Source organism: Elephas maximus, chromosome 14, assembly GCF_024166365.1.
Source record: "Elephas maximus indicus isolate mEleMax1 chromosome 14, mEleMax1 primary haplotype, whole genome shotgun sequence".
Taxonomy (NCBI): Eukaryota; Metazoa; Chordata; class Mammalia; order Proboscidea; family Elephantidae; genus Elephas; species Elephas maximus.
Window position 1 is genome coordinate 30,906,039 of NC_064832.1, and position 21,207 is coordinate 30,927,245.

The 21,207-nt window shown below is 39.1% G+C and overlaps 1 protein-coding gene across 2 annotated transcripts in view; it reads left to right on the forward strand.

The window, feature by feature from the left end:
• MED4 (mediator complex subunit 4) overlaps positions 1-20,404 on the forward strand; it is a 34,350-nt gene extending 13,946 nt beyond the window's left edge. For both annotated transcript variants that reach the window (XM_049853106.1, XM_049853107.1), the window contains exons 3-7: positions 5,532-5,702; positions 8,017-8,074; positions 9,640-9,726; positions 17,017-17,148; positions 19,687-20,404. In XM_049853106.1, coding sequence (XP_049709063.1) covers positions 5,532-5,702; positions 8,017-8,074; positions 9,640-9,726; positions 17,017-17,148; positions 19,687-19,859 — 621 coding nt within the window. In that variant the 3' untranslated portion in view covers positions 19,860-20,404. The remainder of the gene's footprint in view (positions 1-5,531; positions 5,703-8,016; positions 8,075-9,639; positions 9,727-17,016; positions 17,149-19,686) is intronic.
• Positions 20,405-21,207: the final 803 nt, after the last annotated feature.

Below are 21,207 nucleotides of genomic sequence, written 5' to 3' on the forward strand. Positions count from 1 at the left end.
GTAGCCGGGCACCATCTAGTTCTTCTAGTCTCAGGCTGATACAGTCTCTAGTTTACATGGCCCTTTCTGTCTCTTGGGCTCATAATTACCTTGTGTCCTTGGTGTTCTTCATTCTTCTTTGCTTCAGGTGGGTTGAGACCAATTGATGCATCTTAGATGGCCACTTGCTACCGTTTAAGACCCCAGGTGCTACTCTCGAAAGTGGGATGCAGAGTGTTTACTTAATAGATTTTATTATGCCAGTTGATTTAGATGTCCCCTGAAACCGTGGTCCCCAAACTCCCGCCCCTGCTACACTGGCCTTTGAAGCATTCAGTTTATTCAGGAAACTTCTTTGCTTTTGCTTTAGTCCAGTTGTGCTGACCTCCCCTGTATTGTGTGTTGTCTTTCCAGTCACCTAAAGTAGTTCTTATCTACTATTTAATTAGCGAATACCTCTCTCTCACCCTCCCGCCCTCCCTACCCCATCTCATAACCATCAAAGAATATTTTCTTCTCTGTTTAAACTATTTCTGGAATTCTTATAATAGTGGCCTTATGCAATATTTGTCCTTTTGCAACTGCCTGATTTCATTCAGCATAATGCCTTCTAGATTCCTCCATGTTATAAAATGTTTCACAGATTCATCACTGCAATGCCAGCCTTGTTGAAGTAAGATGGAATCTCACTGTAGTTTTGATTTGCATTTCTCTAATGGCTAATGATCGTGAGCATTACCTCATATATCTGTTAGCTACCTGAATGTCTTCTTTAGTGAAGTGTCTGTTCAAATCTTTTGCCCATTTTTTAATTGGGTTATTTGTCTTTTTGTAGTTGAGTTTTTGCAGTATCATGTAGATTTTAGAGATCAGGCACTAATCTGAAACGTCATGGCAAAAAACTTTTTCCCAGTCTGTAGATAATCTTTTTACTCTTTTGGTGAAGTCTTTGGATGAGCATAGGTGTTTGATTTTTAGGAACTCCCAGTTATCTAGTTTTTCTTCAGCATTGTTAGTAATGTTTTGTATACTGTTTATGCCATGTATTAGGGCACCTGATGTTGTCCCTATTTTTTTTTCCCATGATCTTTATCGTTTCAGATTTTATATTTAGGTCTTTGATCCATTTTGAGTTCCTTTTTGTGTCTGGTGTGAGGTATGAGTCTTCTTTCACTTTTTTGCAGATGGATATCCAGTTATGCCAGCACCATTTGTTAAAAAGACTGTCTTTTCCCCATGTAACTGTTTTGGGGCCTTTGTCAAATACCAGTTCCTCATATGTGGATGGATTTTTGTCTGGATTCTCAGTTCTGTTCCATTGGTCTATCTATCTGTTGTTGTACCAGTACCAGGCTGTTTTGACTACTGTGGTGGTATAATGGGTTCTAAAATCAGGTAGAGTGAGCCCTCCCACTTTGTTCTTCTTTTTCAGTAATGCTTTACTTATCCGGGGTCTCTTTCCGTTCCATATGAAGTTGGTGATTTGTTTCTCCATCTCATCAAAAAATGTCACTGGAATTTGGATCAGAATTGCATTAAACCTATAGATCGCTTTTGGTAGAATAGACATTATTATAATGTTAAGTCTTTCTGTCCATGAGCAAGGTATGTTTTCCCACTTATGTAGGTCGCTTTTGGTTTCTTGCAGAAGTGTTTTGTAGTTTTCTTTGTGTAAGTCTTTTACATCTCTGGTAAGATTTATTCGTAAGTGTTATATCTTCTTGGGGGCTACTGTAAATGGTGTTGATTTGGTGATTTCCTCTTCGATGTTCTTTGTGTTTGTGTAGAGGAATCCAACTGATTTTTGTATGTTTGTCTTTTATCCTAATACTCTGCTGAGCTCTTCTATTCGTTTAGTAGCTTTCTTGAGGATTCCTTAGTGTTTTCTGTGTATAAGATCATGTCATCTGCAAATAGAAATACTATTACTTCTTCCTTACCAATCTGGATACTCTTTATTTCTTTATCTAGCCTAATTGCTCTGGCTAGGACCTCCAGCACAATGTTGAATAAGCATGGTGATAAAGGGCATCCTTGTCTGGTTCCCATTCTCAAGGGGAATGCTTTAAGGCTCTCTCCATTTAGGATGATGTTGGCTATTGGCTTTGTATACTCACTGCCATCGAGTTGATTCCAAACTCTTTGTATAAATGCCCTTTATTATGCCAAGGAATTTTCCTTCTGTTCCTATTTTGCTGAGAGTTTTTATCGTGAACGGGTGTTGAACTTTGTCAAATGCCTTTTCTGCATCAATTGATAAAATCATGTGATTCTTGTCTTTGGTTTTATTTATATGATGGATTACATTGTTTTTCTAATCCAGTCTTTTTCAAGCATGGTATTGTTCAGTTTCCGAGTGTTTGATTTCTTCTCTCTGCTTTTTCTGTTATTGATTTCTACTTTTATGGCCTTGTGGTCAGAGAAGATGCTTCGTAATATTTCAGTGTTTTGGATTCTGATAAGTCTTGCTTTATGACCTAATATGTGGTCTATTCTTAAAAATCCCACATGCACTAGAAAAGAACATACACTTGGCTGCTGTTGGGTGGAGTGTTCTGTATATGTCTATGAGGTCAAGTTGCTTGATCGTGGCATTTAGATCTTCCATGTCTTTATTGAGCTTCTTTCTGGATCTCCTGTCCTTCACTGAAAGTGGTGTGTTGAAGTCTCCTACTATTATTGTGGAGCTGTCTGTCTCACTTTTCAGTGCTGTTAGAGCTTGTTTTATGTATCTTGTAGCCCTGTCATTGGGTGCATAAATATTTACGATGGTTATAACTTCTTGGTATATTGTCCCTTTAATCATTACATAGTGTTCTTCCGTATCCTTTCTGATGGATTTAACTTTAAAGTCTATTTTGTCAGAAATTAATATTGCCACTCCTGCTCTTTTTTGATAGTGGTTTGCTTGATATATTTTTTTCCATCCCTTGAGTTTTAGTTTATTTGTGTCTCTTTAAGGTGTGTCTCTTGTAGGCAGCATATAGACAGATGGTGTTTTTTAATCCGTTCTGTCACTCTCTGTCTCTTTATTGGTGCGTTTAGTCTATTTACATTCAGCATTATTACGGATAGGTAGGAATTTATTGCTGTCATTTCGAAGTCTTTTTTTGTGTGTTGCTGACACTTTCTTTTTCCCACTTAATTTTATGTGCTGAGTAGATTATCTTTATATATTGTCCTTTCCTCATATTTATTGTTATTGATTTTGTTTCTGCTGAGTCTCTCTTTTTTTCTTGTATTTTATTTTGATGTGTAGGATAGTTTGTCTCCTTTGTGGATACCTTATTATTTACCCCTATTTTTCTAAATTTAAACCTAACTTTTATTTCTTTTTATCGCCTTGTCTTCCTCTCCATATGGAAGCTCTATGAGTATATTTCTTAGTCCCTCTTTATTGTTGTAATGTTGTGTTCTTTTAAATAATGATATCGCTGTTTCCCTGTTTTGAACTTTTTTTTATCTTGATTTATTTTTCCGATTTCCCTGTCTGGGTTGATTTTTGATTGCTCTGCCCAGTGTTCTAGTCTTGGATTGATACCTGATAGTATTGATTTTCTAACCAAAGAACTCCCTTTAAGTATTTCTTGTAGTTTTGGTTTGTTTTTTAGGAATTCCTTAAACTTCTGTTAATCTGGAAATGTCCTAATTTCACCTTCATATTTGAGAGACAGTTTTGCTGGATATATGATTCTTGGCTTGCAATTTTTTTCCCTCAATTTTTTATATAAGTCATCCCATTGCCTTCTTGCCTCCATGGTTTCTGCTGAGTGGTCTGAGCTTATTCTTATTGACTCTGCTTTGTAAGTGACTTTTTGTTTATCCCTAGCAGCTCTTGAAATTCTCTTATCTGGTTTTGGCAAGTTTGATTATAATATGTCTTGGTGACTTTCTTTTAAAGTCAGGTTTCCAGGTAGCTGATCATCAAGTGTGTGGTACAGGCTCTGTCCTACAGTCTTAGAGGGGCAGGGGTGATTGGTGTAGGTACCAGTATCTGATTGCAGCAGGAGATCACGCTCTGAACAAGGCAGGGGGCTGAGAATCATCTCCTAAGTGTCCCTGAGGAAAGCATGTCCATGTTCCCTAGAGCGTACAGGTGGGTGGGTTCTGCAGACAGACCATGGGCACCCAAAGTCTTTGGTTGTAAGGACTGGGAGGTTCCAATTATCCTTGCATCCCTGTCGTGGGTGGCTGGGTGACCTGAGTGGAGCCACCAGTCCTTAGGCCCTTGATGTGGGTAGGTGAAGACCCTGTTTAATAGGCAAGTCAGTGTCAAACATCAAACATCCACCTTTCCACTGTAAAGCTGAAACAGTTGCAGTCTGCCAGCAAGGGCCTATTCTCCTGAAACAGGCCCACATAGGTCCATGCAGAGGGGAAAGGTACTCAAAAGTCCCTGGACCGTTTATGCCTGGACAGGAGCTGCCTCTGTCCTGAGCTTTCCCAGTTAGCAGATCTGACAAATTATCTTTTCCCCCAATTGCAAATTTATTCCTTCTCCAAGGCCAGGAGGATGGCTCTAGGTGCTCAACGGGGCCTATCTTGGTGCCAGGGAAATGAACAGCCGCTGAAGCTGGCTTGGGGCCAGGGGTGTGGTAAAATATACGCAAGTACTTAGCTTTTGCGGAGAGCGCTGTTCTTTTCTGGTTCCAGAGGTGTGAGTAGGCTGTGTAGCTGGCTATTTCTCCCTGAGGAAACTGCGGCCAAATGCTTGTACCAACCCGCTGCAGCCGCTCCTGGGAATGGTGCCTGAGGGCTTCGCAATTCAGGTCCAGTGACTCTTCTCCGTTTCTGAACCATCTCTTTCTCCCCCTACCCCTCAGTTCATTTTCTAACCTTGCCTTGGATGTTCAGAGCTCCTAACTTGTCATAAATATATTCGTTTCACTTGTTTTTTTTGGTGTTTGTTGTAAAAGAGCTTGCCAGAAGCATCTGTCTAATCTGCCGCCTTGTGCCTGCCTCTCAAAATCACTGGTTTTGTGTACAAGTTATTTAAAGTTCATAGTACCACCTACAGTCATCTCAAGTACCAAACTTTGGGGGAAACTCCATGCCAGTATACTTCTAAGGATAAATTTTGTCTTTCGTGGGAAATGAATACATCTGCACATTGTGGCATATGGCTAGTTCTGAAAGACGAGTTTGTTTTGTTTTGTAAGAAAAGATAGCACATGATAGAAAAAGTAGCCATTTTCCAAAATAACTGTAGGTAGGCTATTTTAGAGGAGCCCTGGTGATGCAGTGGTTAAAGTGCTCAGTGGCTAACCAAAAGGTTGGTGGTTCAAACCCATCAGCTGCTCCACAGGAGAAAGATGTGGCAGTCTGTTTCCGTAAAGATTACAGCCTTGGATGCTCTATAGGGCAGTTCTACTCTGTCCTGTAGGGTCAGTGTAAGCCAGAATCAACTTGACAGCAGTGAGTTTTGTTTTATAAGGATTAGGTATGTTATTGTGAAGAATGTTAAAATTTTATAGAATAGCGAATTCAAATGTAAATTCTCTGTCTCATTGAAATGTAGCTTTTCAGTAATTTAATCAACTATCATCTGACAGATACTGGAGTTGTTAATTCACAGAGATGGGGAATTTCAAGACCTAATGAAATTGGCTCTTAACCAGGGGAAAATCCATCATGAAATGCAAGTTTTAGAAAAAGAAGTAGAGAAGAGAGACAGTGATATTCAGCAACTACAGAAACAACTAAAGGAAGCAGAACAAATACTGGTAAGTCAACAGAGGCTGTTAAGTCCCTAAGGTGAAAGGGTATTGTTTGATCTGTTTCTGAAAAATAAATCTTCTGTCAGTGTTTTGAGGTGGTTGAAAACTTGAACTTGGCAATCGAAAAATGGCACCGTCATCTGAGTGAAAAGGCATTGTCCATTACCTTTTTTTTACTTTTAAAATACTCTACTTCTTTTGAGCCACATTTTCCTTATTTAACTATTTTACAGTATTGAATTCTAGAAGTGGGGTGTTCCGCTTGTATCCTGGTTTCATATGTGTTTCTGTTATTAATAGGCTAAATCTTTACTTCAATTTTAAAGATATTTTGAAATCAGGAAAATACCTAACAGTTATAAATTGATTAAAATTCACATTAATTTATTTACTCTTCAATCCTGAAGAAGGTGAGAGTTGGGTAGATGTGAAGGTCTGTATTTTTGTTGTTGTTCATGGCTACTGCTACAAATAGGCAATTGATTGGTCATTATTTGCCCAGTTATTTCCCTAAATACTACCTGATGTAATTGTTAGATGGCGGTATTGCAGAAACAACGGAGTTTGATTCTTATGTAGACCAGACATTGTTGGCAGGCTTATCCCTTACGAACCTCTTCAAGACTGTGTTAAAATGGGCTCCGTGGGGCAAGTAGACGCCTGCGTAGTTCAGGGTAAATTAACCACCCCTGCTAAAGAACAATCCCAAGTCAGTCCTTTTTGAAAATGTATTTATAACAAAATCTGCTTTTCTTTGTGAAACTAATGTTTGCTTATCAAAAGAAATTCAGAAAAATGCAAAAGAATAGGAAGAAAAGAAAAAAAAAGTGCCGTTGGTCCCAGTGCTCAAAGATAGCCACTATTAGCAGCTTGGTGTATTTCCTTTCAGTCTTAGGTGTAATCATTTTATAACATATTGCAGGATACTAACTGGCTTCCTGCTACTATTTGTTAAAAGTTAAGCATTTTACAAAATCCTCTTTTAGTTTTCCAACTTTCTGTTAAAAATAATGCCTTGATGAACATTCTTGCAGATAAATCTTTTTTCTTTCTGCATTTAGAGTTATTTCTTTAGATTTCAAAAAATGTAATCGAATCAAAGAAAATGAATGTGAAGTCCATAATAAAACTGAAATTTATGGTTTAGATAATAACATTTATTATCTAAATAATAGATATTTATTATCTATTTTAATAATGGGCCCTGCGCTTCGCACTTCAAATGCATTATCTTACTCTTTGTAACAATTAGGTCAGTGCTGTTACCCAGTTTACAGATGAGGAAGCCAAGACTTTGAATGAGTAACCAACTTGCCCAAGGAGGCTAAAAAATGCAGAGATGGAATTTATACCTAGATCTGTCTGGCTCCACAATCTGTGTTATAGTTGAGAATATTCGTGTATTAACTTTGGAAACCCTGGTGGCATAGTGGTTAAGAGCTATGGCTGCTAACCAAAAGGTCAGCAGTTTGAATCCACCAGGCGCTCCTCGGAAACCATATGGGGGCAGTTCTACTCTGTCCTATAGGGTCGCTATGAGTTGGAATCGACTCGATGGCAATGGGTTTGGGTTTTTTGGTTTTTATGTTAACTTTAGGAGCCCTGGTGGCACAGCGGTTAAAGTGGTCAGCTGCTAACTGAAAGGTCAGTAGCTTGAACCCACCAGTTGCTCCACGAGAGAAAGATGTGGCAGTGTGCTTCCATAAAGATTTACAGTTTTGGAAACCTTATAGGGCGGTTCTGCTCTGTCCTATAGGGTCGGTATGAGTTGGAATCGACTTGATGGCAATGGGTTAGGTTCCGTGGGTATGTTAACTTTATTAGCTTTTTTACCCTTACATGTATCTTAGCGGGTGGAGGTTGCCTGATAGCAGTTATTAAGCATGGAGGTAATACAAATGAATAGCTACCCAAGAATGTGTCTTTTAAATGGAGTAGGGGGAGGGGCTATTTTAAGGTATTTTATCCTACCCATTGCCTCAAACTTTTGAACCAGATGCAGGAATAAAATGATATGTAGTCTAGATCTCTTCTGCATGTTATGACAGAGGACATAAAGAAAAAAAGTTAGTGAATCAATTTATATTGTTTCTAACAACTGATTTATAAATGGAAGACTATTTCATAAATACATTTCTTTCATTAATTGCAACTAATACAAATGATATCCAGCGGTGTTCGAGAGCATTACAAATAAGTTGTGGAGATTCAAATTTTGCATGTTGTTCCTGTGGGATAAATAATCTTATGAATTAGACCAGAACCTATGCTTGATATAGTTAAGAATAAAACCTATTTCTTTTAATGTTGTTTAAATTAGGCAACAGCTGTTTATCAAGCAAAAGAAAAACTCAAATCAATAGAAAAAGCAAGAAAAGGTTAGTACCACGGGAAGACCGGATGACCTGAAAAATCCAAGTTTGGTTTCAAGAAACTGATCTAAGTATTACTGTTGATCATTTGCTGCTGTTGAAAAGATTGTGATAAATTTTCATTACAAAGTGTCCACCGTGTGCTAGCGCTGTGCTCGGCATTGGCAGGGAGGTAGAAATGTCACATCCCTTCCTGGGCTATGAGAAGCAGTGATAGAAAGCAGCTTACGGCTGTGGACACAAATGTGCAAGAATTGTTTATAAATTAATTGGGTTTATAAAACGGAGAAGGGAAGAAAACTACAAGCTGGAACCAAGTCAGATTGAGTTGGATCTAGAAAGACAGGACACACAGAATGAGGGAGCATCTGCTGGACAACTAGAGCAGGACTAGAACCTCCTGAAGTCTGAACTGACAGATGTGGCTTTGGGCGTGTGCACAGTCGGTGGTGCAGAGGCCCTGCGTGGCTTCCTGTCCTCCTTCACTATTTAAAAGCGGTCTGCCCTGGACCTTTCTGGATCTTTTAGTTTTCATACTAAAGTCGAAGTTATAACTAAAATTTTGGTTACCCAAAAAAAACCCTTAACGTGCTGTTAATGATCCATAGATATGATTTACATCTAGTCATCTCAGACTGACTTTTTCACTTTCCTATTCCTTTTTCTTTGGTAACCTGTTTTCTGATTGTTAAATGATGAAAAACAGCTAATGTCCCCCTGAGAGATGGGCTGGGCTTCTATGGCAGGAAACATATGTCCAGGAATGGTGACTATGCAGGCTATCCGAAATCCAGACCCTGGTTATGTTTTGGTTTTAGTCTTCAAAATTTTATACATGTATACACTTAAACACACCACCTTGTTACACTGAAACTGTCCCTGAAGTTTATAAAGTGAAAAGTGAGTTGTTCTCACTTCTCAGAGGTAAACTACTGTTAATATTTGCTGTGAATCCTATATTTTAATATAGGCCATGGGTTTTTTAAACTTGGTTTTTTACAAAACCAATTTATTCTGGATCTATAAATACACATATAACAAGAATAATATAAATAAATACAATATGTATATTTTTAAACAAAACTTATAGTTTACATATTATTTACTATTTTTCACTTAATGAATATATTGTGGACATCTTTCTACTTTGGTCTCCTTAGAGCCATGTTAAGCCTCTGTTAAGTGGTGGAGTGTGTGAACTGTCCTTTTTTCCTAATAGCATGGCTGTCGTTTGGAGATGAAGCACTCTCTTTCTTCTAGTTTATTTGTGTTCATTTGCTTTCAGAACAGTAATAGTGTTTATTGATAGTTGATAATTAAGATTATTGAGCATTATGACACCAGTCTAGCGATTAGATTTTCGAACGCCGGGTGATTTTTCTTAACAACTATCCTGCTCTTTATTTTGGAAATAGATACAGCTTAAATGTATAGCATACATGTAGGTGACTCAGAGTGTCTTATTTTGAAATAATTTAAAGTTAAATGCGATGGGCAACTCTGATGTCAGCACTTACAAACTTGAATGTTTACCAGACTAATATGTCACACTGTCCACTTACCTTTCTCAGGTGCTATCTCCTCTGAAGAAATCATTAAGTATGCACATAGGATTAGTGCAAGTAATGCTGTCTGTGCCCCGCTGACCTGGGTTCCAGGTAAAAATAATTTTTTTTAAACTAGATATGTGTGGTTTGGGTAATTCTTAGGAGACTATACCCGAAAGTAGGAAATTAGATTTAAACGTATTTATCCTTGGAAACATCTACTATATACTTTCACATTTTTGCTCCGTTATAAGTAATAATATAAGCAATGGGTTTTATAAACTTGGTTTTCTACAAAGCCCTTGCCACTAGGGACCTCATTTCTTTTCATTTTTTAAATAATAAATTAATAATATAAAAAAGTACAAGATAATATGTGGTGATTCTAAAGCTACAGATTTGTATGCCTTCCAAACCCAGGCTGGCTAGAAGCCAACCCTTTAGAGCCATTAGAATTTCCAGAAAGGTTCCCACCTGGAAAACAGACAATCCCAACCCTTAGGATGAAACACCCAGTAACATGCAGGACGGTAAAGAGCTGAAGATCTGAATGTTATTCCTGTTCCACTCAGGTTGTCTTCTGGTTCAAAAGCTAAATGTGACAGCAAACAGAGGAGAGGAAAAAAGAGGGACTAAAGAGTAGCTGGAATGTTTAGAAACAGCAAAGAGAGTTACAAGCTGCAGCTGTATTGACAGTGGAGATGGAGGTAGAACAGGACTGGTTTTGGAGGAATAGGAGATCATTATCTCAACTTCAGTAACCCATGAGGGTGGGATTTTACCTGCAAAGACAGTAAGGCTAACTACAGTGTTTGGGGTGACAGAAGAGACTTTTTCAGTATTGGAATTTGCAAGGGAAGTCAGTGGGCTGCTGCCATGTTACCAGGCTCACCCTGAGGAAGTGAGGGTCATATCTTGACTATTTTACCTCGATTATTTACCACTGCTTTTTGGAATATGAAATAATACAACAGCAGACAGATTATCAGGAAGTTAATCCGTTATCCAGGCACTATATTAGACTGTAATTTTTTGCTCAAAGTTCTGTTAGAAGTTAGATTCAAGCACTAGAAAGATATGCAACCTGGTCGGATGATTGCTAAAATGACATCCTCCTTAAACTATTGAAATGGAGAGAACTACTTCTTGAATAATGCAGATACTGAGGGAGACACCTGTAGACTATCCTGTCCAATCTAGCAGAAAACAGGGACAGTGTTTGCATGGTGCCAGAGAGCTCAAGAACATGGATAATGAGGAGGATGACCTTTTCCAGAATAAGGGGGAGTGTCTTACAAGAAAAGTGCTTCATGTATGTTGATATACATGAATCTATGTTAAAATAATGACTGGGACTTGAGCTGGTGTGATAATGCGCTGGTGTTATTTTAGGGTTAGGCATATTTATGAGTAGTAACATCTATAGGTATATTTTCATCGTCTCACACTTCCTGATGTTGATAATCATACTCTGAGTCGTCAAGAAATGCTTAGGCTTGCAAGCAGCCATCTGAGATTCATCAGTTGGTCCCATCCCACCTGGAACAAAGGAGATTGAAGGAAACCAAAGACACAAGGAAAATATTAGCCCAAGAGACTAAAGGACCACATAAACTAGACTCCACCGGCCTGAGACCAGAAGAACTAGATGGTGCCTGGCTACCACCAATGACTGCTGTGACAGGGAACACAACAGAGAGTCCTGGATGGAGTAGGAGAAAAGTGGGGTGCAGAACTCAAATTCATGTAAAATAACCAGACTTAATGGTCTGACAGAGACTGGAGGAATCCCTGAAACTGTGGCTGTCAGGCATTCTGTTAACCCAGAACTGAAACCATTCCTGAAGCACACTCTTCAGACAAAGATTAGACAGGACTCTAAGACAAAAAATACTAGTGAAGAGTGTGCTTCTTAGTTGATTCAGATACACAAGACCAGATGGGTGGCTCCTGTCCGGAGGCAGGATGAGAAGGCAGGAAGGGACAGGAACTGGTTGAACAGACACAGAAAACCCAGGGTGGAAAGTGGGAGTGTGCTGTCACATCGTGGGGATTGCAACTAATGTCACAAAACAATATATAAATTTTTTTGAGGAATTAGCTATAAACTTTCACCTAAAGCACAGTAAAAAAAAGAAAAACTTAGGTTCTATTCTATAGTCTGATTAATAAATAAGAAAATATGTTATGTATTTTTAAAAGCATAGTTAAATTAAAATGCCCCTCTTAAAGATAATCTTTAAGTGTTCAGAAAACTTGTCTGTCCAAAACAACTAATCCCCAAAGACAGCCAAGATTTTCTGATAATTCTTTTTTTTTTTAATAATTTTTATTGTGCTTTAAGTGAAAGTTTACAAATCAAGTCAGTCTGTCACATGTAAGCTTGTATACACCTTACTCCATACTCCCACTTACTCTTCCCCCTAATGAGTCAGCCCGCTTCCTCCTTCCAATCTCTCCTTTCCTGACCGTTTTGCCAGTTTCTAACCCTCTCTACCCTCCCATCTCCCCTCCAGACAGGAGATGCCAACACAGTCTCAAGTGTCCACCTGATACAAGTAGCTCACTCTTCATCAGCATCTCTCTCCAACCCATTGTCCAGTCCATTCCATGTCTGATGAGTTATCTTCGGGAATGGTTCCTGTCCTGGGCCAACAGAAGGTTTGGGGACCATGACCACCAGGATTCTTCTAGTCTCAGTCAGACCATTAAGTCTGGTCTTTTTATGAGCATAATAGAACTATTTTGCCAGTTGACTTAGAAGTCCCCTTAAGCCATAGTTCCCAAACCCCCGCCCTTGCTCCACTGACTTTCGAAGCAGTTTACCCGGAAATTTCTTTGCTTTTGGTCCAGTCCAGTTGAGCTGACCTTCCGTGTATTGAGTATTGTCCTTCCCTTCACCTAAAGTAGTTCTTATCTACTAACTAATCAGTAAATAACCCTCTCCCACCCTCCCTCCTTCCCCTCCTCGTAACCACAAAAGAATGTGTTCTTCTCAGTTTATTCCTCATTTTCATAGTAGTTGAAGTCATGTTTGCTGAGTTGTTATGTTTTTCTTGGTTTTTATTTTGAGTTATGGAATTGTTAGACCTCTTTGTGGTTGCCTTAATATTTACCCCTATTTTTCTAAGTAAAAACCTAACTTGTATTGTCCTATACAGCCTTGTTTTCCTCTCCATATGGCAGTTCTATGCCTCCTGTAATTAGTCCTTCTTTTTGATTATTGTGATCTTTTACATATTGACTTCAATGATTCCCTGTTTTGAGCATTTTTTTCTTTTTAAAATTAATTTGTTTTTGTGATTTCCCTATTAGAATTGATATCAGGATGTTCTGTTCTGTGACCTTGTGTTGTGTAGGTATCTGATATTATTGATTTTCTGACCAATTTCCTTTAGTATTTCTTATAGCTTTGGTTTGGTTTTTGCAAATTCTCTAAGCTTGTGTTTATCTGTAAATGTTTTAATTTCACCTTCATATTTGAGAGAGAGTTTTGCTGGATATAGGGTCCTTGGTTGGCAGTTTTTCTCCTTCAGTGCTCTATATATGTCATCCCATTGCCTTCTTGACTGCATGGTTTCTGCTGAGTAGTCTGAACTTATTCTTATTGATTCTCCTTTGTAGGAGACCTTTCTTTAATCCCTGGCTGCTTTTAAAATTTTCTCTTTATCTTTGGTTTTGGCAAGTTTGATGATAATATGTCTTGGTGATTTTCTTTTTGGATCAATCTTATATGGGGTTCGATGAGCATCTTGGATAGATATCCTTTCATCTTTCATGATGCCAGGGAAGTTTTCTGCCAACAGATCTTCAACTATTCTCTCTGTATTTTCTGTTATCCCTCCCTGTTCTGGAACTCCAGTCACACGCACGTTATCCTTCTTGATAGAGTCCCACATGATTCTTAGGGTTTCTTCAGTTTTTAAAATTCTTTTATCTGATTTTTTTTCAACTATATTGGTGTCAATTGCCTTATCCTCCACCTCTCCCACTCCACATTCCAATTGTTCGATTTTGCTCCTCTGACTTCCTATTGAGTTGTCTAATTCTGAAATTTTACTGTTAATCTTTTGGATTTCTGAATGCTGTCTCTCTATGGATTCTTGCAGCTTATTAATTTTTCCACTATGTTCTTGAATAATCCTTTTGATTTCTTCAACTGCTTTATCCATGTGTTCCTTGGCTTTTTTCTGTAGATTGCCTTATTTCATTTTGGAGGTCATCCCTGATGTCTTGAAGCATTCTGTATATTAGTTTTTTATATTCTGCCTCTGGCAATTCCAGGATTGTATCTTCATTTGGGAAAGATTTTGATTCTTTAATTTGTGGAGTTGTAGAAGCAATCGTGGTCTGCTGCTTTATGTGGTTTGATATCGACTGCTGTCTCTGAGCCATCTATAAGATATTGTAATGATTTATTTTATATTTGCTTACTGAGTCTTACCTTGTCTTGTTTTCTTTCAATATACATAGATGGGCTACTAGATTGCGCTGTCTTGATTGTTGTAGCCCTTGAATCACTTATGTCCTATTACCAGCTGGTTTGGGCTGTTACCAGCTATATAAGCCTAAGAGTCCATTCACTATTCTTGAGTAGAATCTGATTTTGGGTCACCAAGTGTGCGGTGCAGACTGTCACCTATCCACCTAGAGGAGTAGTGGTGGTAGTTGTGTGCACCAGATTCTAATAGCAGCAGGGGGCACACTCCGGTGGGGGCAGGATGCTGACAGGCTTCCCCCAAGTGCCAGTGAGGTAGGTTGTGTCTCTGTTCCTAAAGCACTTTGGTGGGTAGGCTCTGCAGCTGTACCTTAGGCACCCAATGCAAGTACCTCTACAGATTGGCAGGTGTCACCATCTTCAGACCCCTATGGCAGGAGGCTAGGTAGTCTGGCGGGAGCTTCAGCCCTCAGTTCCCTGTTGTGGGTCATTGAGGGCTCTGTTTAATATGCAGAGATGTCAGACCTGGGAAACTTGTCTTTCCAGTAATCTGCTAAAACAATTACAGTCAGATCCCTATCAGAATAGCCTTTGCATTATAACAGCCACCTTGTTTCCTGTAGGGATGAAAGCCCAAGACTGTGGATCTCATATGCTTGGCTGGAGGTGGTTCTGTATTTTTAGTCCAATTTTGGGAAGTCAGGGAAGGATTTTTGGTCCCTGGGTTTTTTGTAGCTGCTTCTCTCAGGCCAGAAGAATGGGTTAGGAAAAGACAAAAAAAAAAAACAACACACAGAGCACTTCACTCTCTGGCTCAGGAAATTCCGATGTTAATGAAGCCGCCTGGGAAGGGTAGGGGAGGGATCAGATAGATTGGAGAGAGTAGCACCCCGGAATATAGACAAAGTTACTTATCTTGCTTGGTGATGACTGTTTTATCTGAGATTCCCGAGGGGTGTGTAGCCTGTATGCGTTGGCTGGGTCGAGATTGCCCCCGAAGGTCAGGCTGCGTCCTGTGCTTGAGCTGTCTCAGAAGCCGTGGTCAGTTCCTCCGTTCCCAGTCCAAAGCCCAGCGCCAAGGTTCCCTGGCTGGGACACCGCACTCCAAGCTCCAAAACCAGTCACTGTCTCCCGGTGACTTCTCCTCCTGTCAGCTGCGTCGCTGTGCTGCCTGCATGCACTGGCTGGGCTTTCCCCAAGGTCACTTCTGGGGACTAGGGCTGCGTCCTGTGTTTGCGCTGTCTCAGGATGCTGTGCTCAGTTCCCCTCGCCCAGTCCAAAGCCCGGCGCCAAGGTTTTCTGACTGGGACGCTGGCTCCAGGCTCCGAAAACAGTCATTGCTTCCCCGTGGTTGCTCCTTCTCAGTCTCTGTCACTCAGGTCAATTCTTTAGATCTGTGTTTGATGTTCAGGGTTCGTAGATTGTCACGTATGTGATCGATTCACTTGTTTTTCTGAGTCTTTGTTGCAAGAGGGATCCCAGGTAGCTTCTACCTAGTCAGCCATCTTGGCCCTGCCTCCGCTGATAATTATCTTTTAATGGGCCAAGAAATGCTGATCTCACCAACTCACCATACCAGATCAAATGGTATGCAGAACGAGGGCTTTGAACTAGTTCGTTCCAGTTCAAACCCTGCTGCGAATTTGTATTTCTAACAAACTCCCAGGTGATGCTAATGCCACTGATCAGGGACCAGTTCGTAGGACCACTAGTAGAGCAGTGGTTCTCTAAATTTATTATACATAAGAATCACCTGGGGATCTTGTTAAACTGTGGATTCTGATACAGTGTATCTGGGGATGGAAATGCAAATTCTCAGCAGGGGTTTGAACTGCTGTGCAGAGCCAATGACTAGCAGTGCCTGTGTGGGAGACATAATATTGCAGATGTGAATAAAATGTAGCTTGAAGTTCCCTCAAATAGGAAACCCCTTAGCATGAGAGACCAGGGAGCTAGGAACACCAGAGATGTATTTGTAGTCTTTGGGAGAGCGACATCACCATGTCTTCACTGGGTTCTCTGCTGTGTATTGGTGACAATTAGGGAAGGCTTTGTAGCTTTGCACTTGTGTCATTCTCCTGGGATGGGTTTCATTAGCACTACTGTACATTATCAAAGGCCAACATTAGCTCTACTGCGCATTATAAAAAGAAAAGTTAAACTGGAAATAAATTACAGTGTCCCACTATACCTCTGGAAATGGAAATGCATTGAATTCCCAAATCTGGTCTTTCAAAATTATTTGACTGATACTTTTATTTTGTTGGGGGAATGCAATAACACTTGTCTTATTAATTTGTGAGCTCTGAGTTTTCTGTCTCTTGTATTTATAAACACTACTTTTGTGGTGGGGGTAGGCAAGAGCTTTGCTGTTTTTTTTCGTACCATATCTGGGGATAGTTGAGTAATATAGAGTTGATGAGAAATACAACCAAAAAGCGGGCCCAAATCTAGCCATGTTTTTATCAACCCAAAAGTGCTATTTCAGATGCGTTTTCATTTATGTGATTGGAAATGAACATTACTGGTTCCTGGTACTCCACTGCAAAGTTGTAGAGATGAATCTTTAAATGATAGATCAAAGGGATTATCTTATAAAAAAAAGTATCAGAGTACCATTGTTATTTTCTTAACAGAAAATGCAGGTAAGTTAAAAGAATCAAGATCATTATAATTAAATTGTTCTTTGAAATATCTGCTACTGTGACAGGCTTTTCTCTCATCTTTTTTTATATATAAAGGATAGTATATTACTGTGAGGATTCAGATAAGAAATAAGAAGGCATGCATTTTTAAATTAATATCCTGTGCTCTCTTAAACAATTGATAAAGTGACCCTCATATTCCAAAACTGAAAACGTAGCTTGAGTTTTTCAAAGTGCACCAAGGAAAATTAATACTTTGGAGAAAGCATTATGCTTGTTTTTTATATGATTGAATTAAAAGCAGTCTTTATTTCTTAGGGGACCCACGGAGACCGTACCCAACAGATTTAGAGATGAGAAGTGGATTGTTGGGTCAGATGAACAATCCTTCCACTAATGGCGTGAATGGGCATTTACCAGGTGATGCACTCGCAGCAGGCAGATTGCCAGGTAATGTTACCCAGTGATTCGAACTGCCGACCCTTTGGTTAGCAGCCGTAGCACTTTACCACTACGCCGCCACGGCTTCCATGGTAATGTTAGAAGCACATTTTCAAACAGACCCAGGTTTTTCAGACATGAAAGTGGTGGGATAATTTGGGGTAAACAAGTTTAAGGTTCCAGACCCAACTCATTTTAATAGCTAGATTCTCTGCCAGGTCACCCTGTTCTCTGGTTATTCTAGTTTAAAGACTCTTCTAGATAAAAAAAAAGATGGAGGTTATAAAATTACAATAGGCTGTCATCTTTATCTCGCTGGTTCACAGTATGTCATCTTCCTCAAGCATTGGTCCTCTCCTTTATTATTGCTGCATTTTTAAAAAGTTGTGAAACATACTACTGAAGCAGAAAAATATAGGAAATACATGTGTTCAGTTTAAAGAATAAAGTGAGCATACTCCTGAATAGCCCCCAAGTTAACAAAATGAGTAAAAATAGCTTTTTATAGACTTCTTTTAATAACTTTATGAAATAGCGTTTTTGTGAGCCTCAGTTCCCTCAGATTTAATCCTCCTAAATTTTTTCATACAGGCTTGTGCTATTTTTTTATATTTATTTTATGTTTCCTGTCTTTTATCTTTTGTAGGTGACTTGTTTGATAGAACATTTGGAAAGTAGGAAAAAGCATACAAAGAAAAACATTACCCCTCTTTCTTTTGCTGTGTGTTTTATATTGTTAAAAACAAGCTCTAGATACTGCTCTTCTTGCTTAACATCACAGTGTGAGACGACCTCTATGTTATTAAAAATACTTTGTAAGCATCATTTTTGTTAGCTACATAAAGTAGAAACTCTGACGAACTCACTGTGCATATATTACTTCTCTTTGCTATCTCATCTTTTGTTTTTAATTTTACTTATTTTGTTGTTGTTGCTGAGAATATACACAGCAAAAGATACACCAATTCAACAGTTTCTGCATGTACCATTTAGTGACCTTGATTACATTCTTCGAGATGTACAACCATTCTCACCCTCCTTCTCTGAGTTGTTCCTCCCCCATTAACATAAACTCGCTGCCCCCTAAGGTTTCTATCTGATCTTTCAAGTTGGCAGTTGTCAATTTGATCCCATATAAATAGTTCTTAAAAGAGCATAATGCTCAAGGCAGACATTCTTTACTAGTTAAGCTAATCTCATCTTTTTCATTGTGATTATACTGCATTATGTGCCAGTCACAGTCCAGTCAGGAGACAGAAGCCACACTGGTAATCTGAGCAAGGGACTTTTAAAGAATTCTTAACTGGTAACAAGGTATTAACTATTAAAGGGTAAAGATAGGTATTTTTAAAAAAAACAAGAACAGCTGTTTTGGGAGCAGCCACTACATCTACAAGGCAGAGTTCCCAAGGAAGGGAGAAACTTAGAAGAGGCTTCTCCCCACCCCATCCCAAAGCTGATACTTAGACTTCAATGAGATGGTGTGGCTGTGACCCACTGGATGGCAGAGAAGTTAGATAAGCTACCAGAGCCAGAGCTGACAAACAGGAAATTACCCACTGGGGTGCTGGGGAGACTTGCTCAGATGCCATTGAAACTTTCTAGGGGGTGAGCAGCACTTGATGTCCTGCACACCAAACAGCACAGGAGAAAGAAGGAAAAAACACACCGGAACCCGTAAGAGAAGCCTATTCCCCCTGCAGAGTCCCTCCTTGACTGACAATGCCTAACACTGCCAGCTGGCAAAGGAGAAATGCTCTTGTGGTCCAACTCTGCTGTCACACAGCTGGGGAAGGGTGAATTTGAAGCTAAGGGACAAATACATTGGTAACTGGCACGCCTGTCTAGTTAGTGCCGTACCTGTTTCTCTTGCCTTTTTGTGAAATCTACCTTCTTTCTTTCAGTCTTGAACTTTACCTGTTAATGTGCCATCTTGCCTTTCTTCGAAAATGTAGGTTCTTAATGTGTCTTGGGTACTTATTTCAAAGCTGTCTTTCACAGATGCCTTGCCAATCAGCTTCTTTTTGATCAAAATCATCTACATTAGCAGTTCCTCTGTCTCCTAAGAAATTATTCAAACCTATGATGATAACCTGTTGCCGTTGAGTCAATTCCAACTCTTAGCAACCCTACAGATAGGAGTCAGGTGATGATAATACCTAATACTGTATTATTACCTATTTATAAGATAATATAGAATAATATATATAACCTAATATATATTATCATGTATGTGCAGATAATACATACATAAATACATGACACATTTGATTTGCAATTGTGAACATCTTGCAAGAGAAAAATATGTCAGCTGATTGTATAGTTACGTATAGAAGAGTATGATTTTTTAAAAAACAACAGTTACCTCGTTGCTAAAGCATCATACTTTCACTTGATAAATTTGCTCTTTATTAATTTGACCAAATGTGTATTTTGATTTCAAGCCTTAAAGAAATATTTCCTTCAAATTGTTTGCATAAAGAGTAATTAAGAAGTAAATTAATTACAAGTAGAAATATTCTCACATGTGCATCTTTCTTTCTCCAGATGTCCTTGCTCCACAGTACCCGTGGCAGTCCAATGACATGTCAATGAACATGTTACCACCAAATCACAGTAACGACTTTCTGTTGGAACCTCCTGGGCATAATAAAGAGAATGAAGATGATGTAGAGGTTATGTCAACAGACTCCTCAAGCAGTAGTAGTGACTCTGATTAAAAAAAAAAAATAGAAGACAAAAAGCATACAGAAGTGAATACTGTAGAACTCTGTTCCTTACACAATAGCAGGGAAATGTAACCTGCAAACAGGTAAGAATAGCCAGATAAATGTTGGCTATTGTTGGATTGTGCAACCTGGTAAAAACTATGAGGACTTTATTTTTTTGAGCCAAAAATCATGGTTTCAGTTCTAATCCACTAGGCAAATATCTAGGGAAAAATCCACATTTGCTGTTGAAAAAAAGGTTTATTCAGTTGTTCAGTGCTTTCTTACCCTGTTCTGTTGCAGTTGGGTTAGTCTTGAGCGTAGTAGCTCTGGAAATAAGATTTGAGGGAAATGATCCATGCACATATCAATAACAGAACTCATGTAATTACTTAGAAAGGATAAAAAAAAGTGGATCACTGAGTAAGCGTCATATTTAAAAATAACAAAAATCCTCATTTGAAAATGAAGGCTACTGGCCCTTGTTTCAGGAACCAGAGAGATTGTTACACAGTTTGTAATTATTGTAATTTTGTAAATAAACTCATTTTGTTGTACTCTGTGCTTTTATTTTGTTTAAGTACACTTTAAGTATAAGTTGGGAATTATTTCTGTAAAATCCAGTTACACTTTATACATTTGTTGTTAGGTGACGTGGAGTCGTCCTGACTCATAGTGACCTTAAGTACAAAACAACAAAACGCTGCCCGGTCATGTGCCATCTTCACGGTTGTTGCTGTGTTTGAGTCCATTGTTGAAGGCACTGTATCAATCCATCTCGTTGAGGGTTTTTCTCATTTTCACTGACCCTCTACTTTACCAAGCATGATGTCCTTCTCCAGGGACCGCTCCCTCCCGATAACATGTCCAAAGTGTGAGACAGGCTCACCATCCTCACTTCCCAGGAGCACTCTTGCATTACTTCCTCCGCAAGAGTCTTGTTCCTTCTTCTGGCAGTCAATGGTATATTCAGTATTCTTCACCAACACCATAATTCAGAGGCAGTCTTCCTTATTCATTGTCCAGCTTTAGCGTGCATATGAGGCAATTGAAAACACCACAGTCAGGCACACCTTAGTCCTCAAAGTGATATCTTTGCTTTTTAACACTTTAAAGATGTCTTTTGCAGCAGATTTGCCCAGCACAGTATTTCATTTGATTTCTTGACTGCTACTTCTGTAGGCATTGATTGTGGATCCAAGTAAAATGAAATCCTTGACAACTTCTGTATTTTATCCATTTATCATAATGTTGCTTGTTGGTCCACTTGTGAGAATTTTTGTCTTAATATTGAGGTGTAATCCATACTGAGGGCTCTGGCCCTCCAACTTCGTAAGTGAGCGTTTCAAGCCCTCTTCAC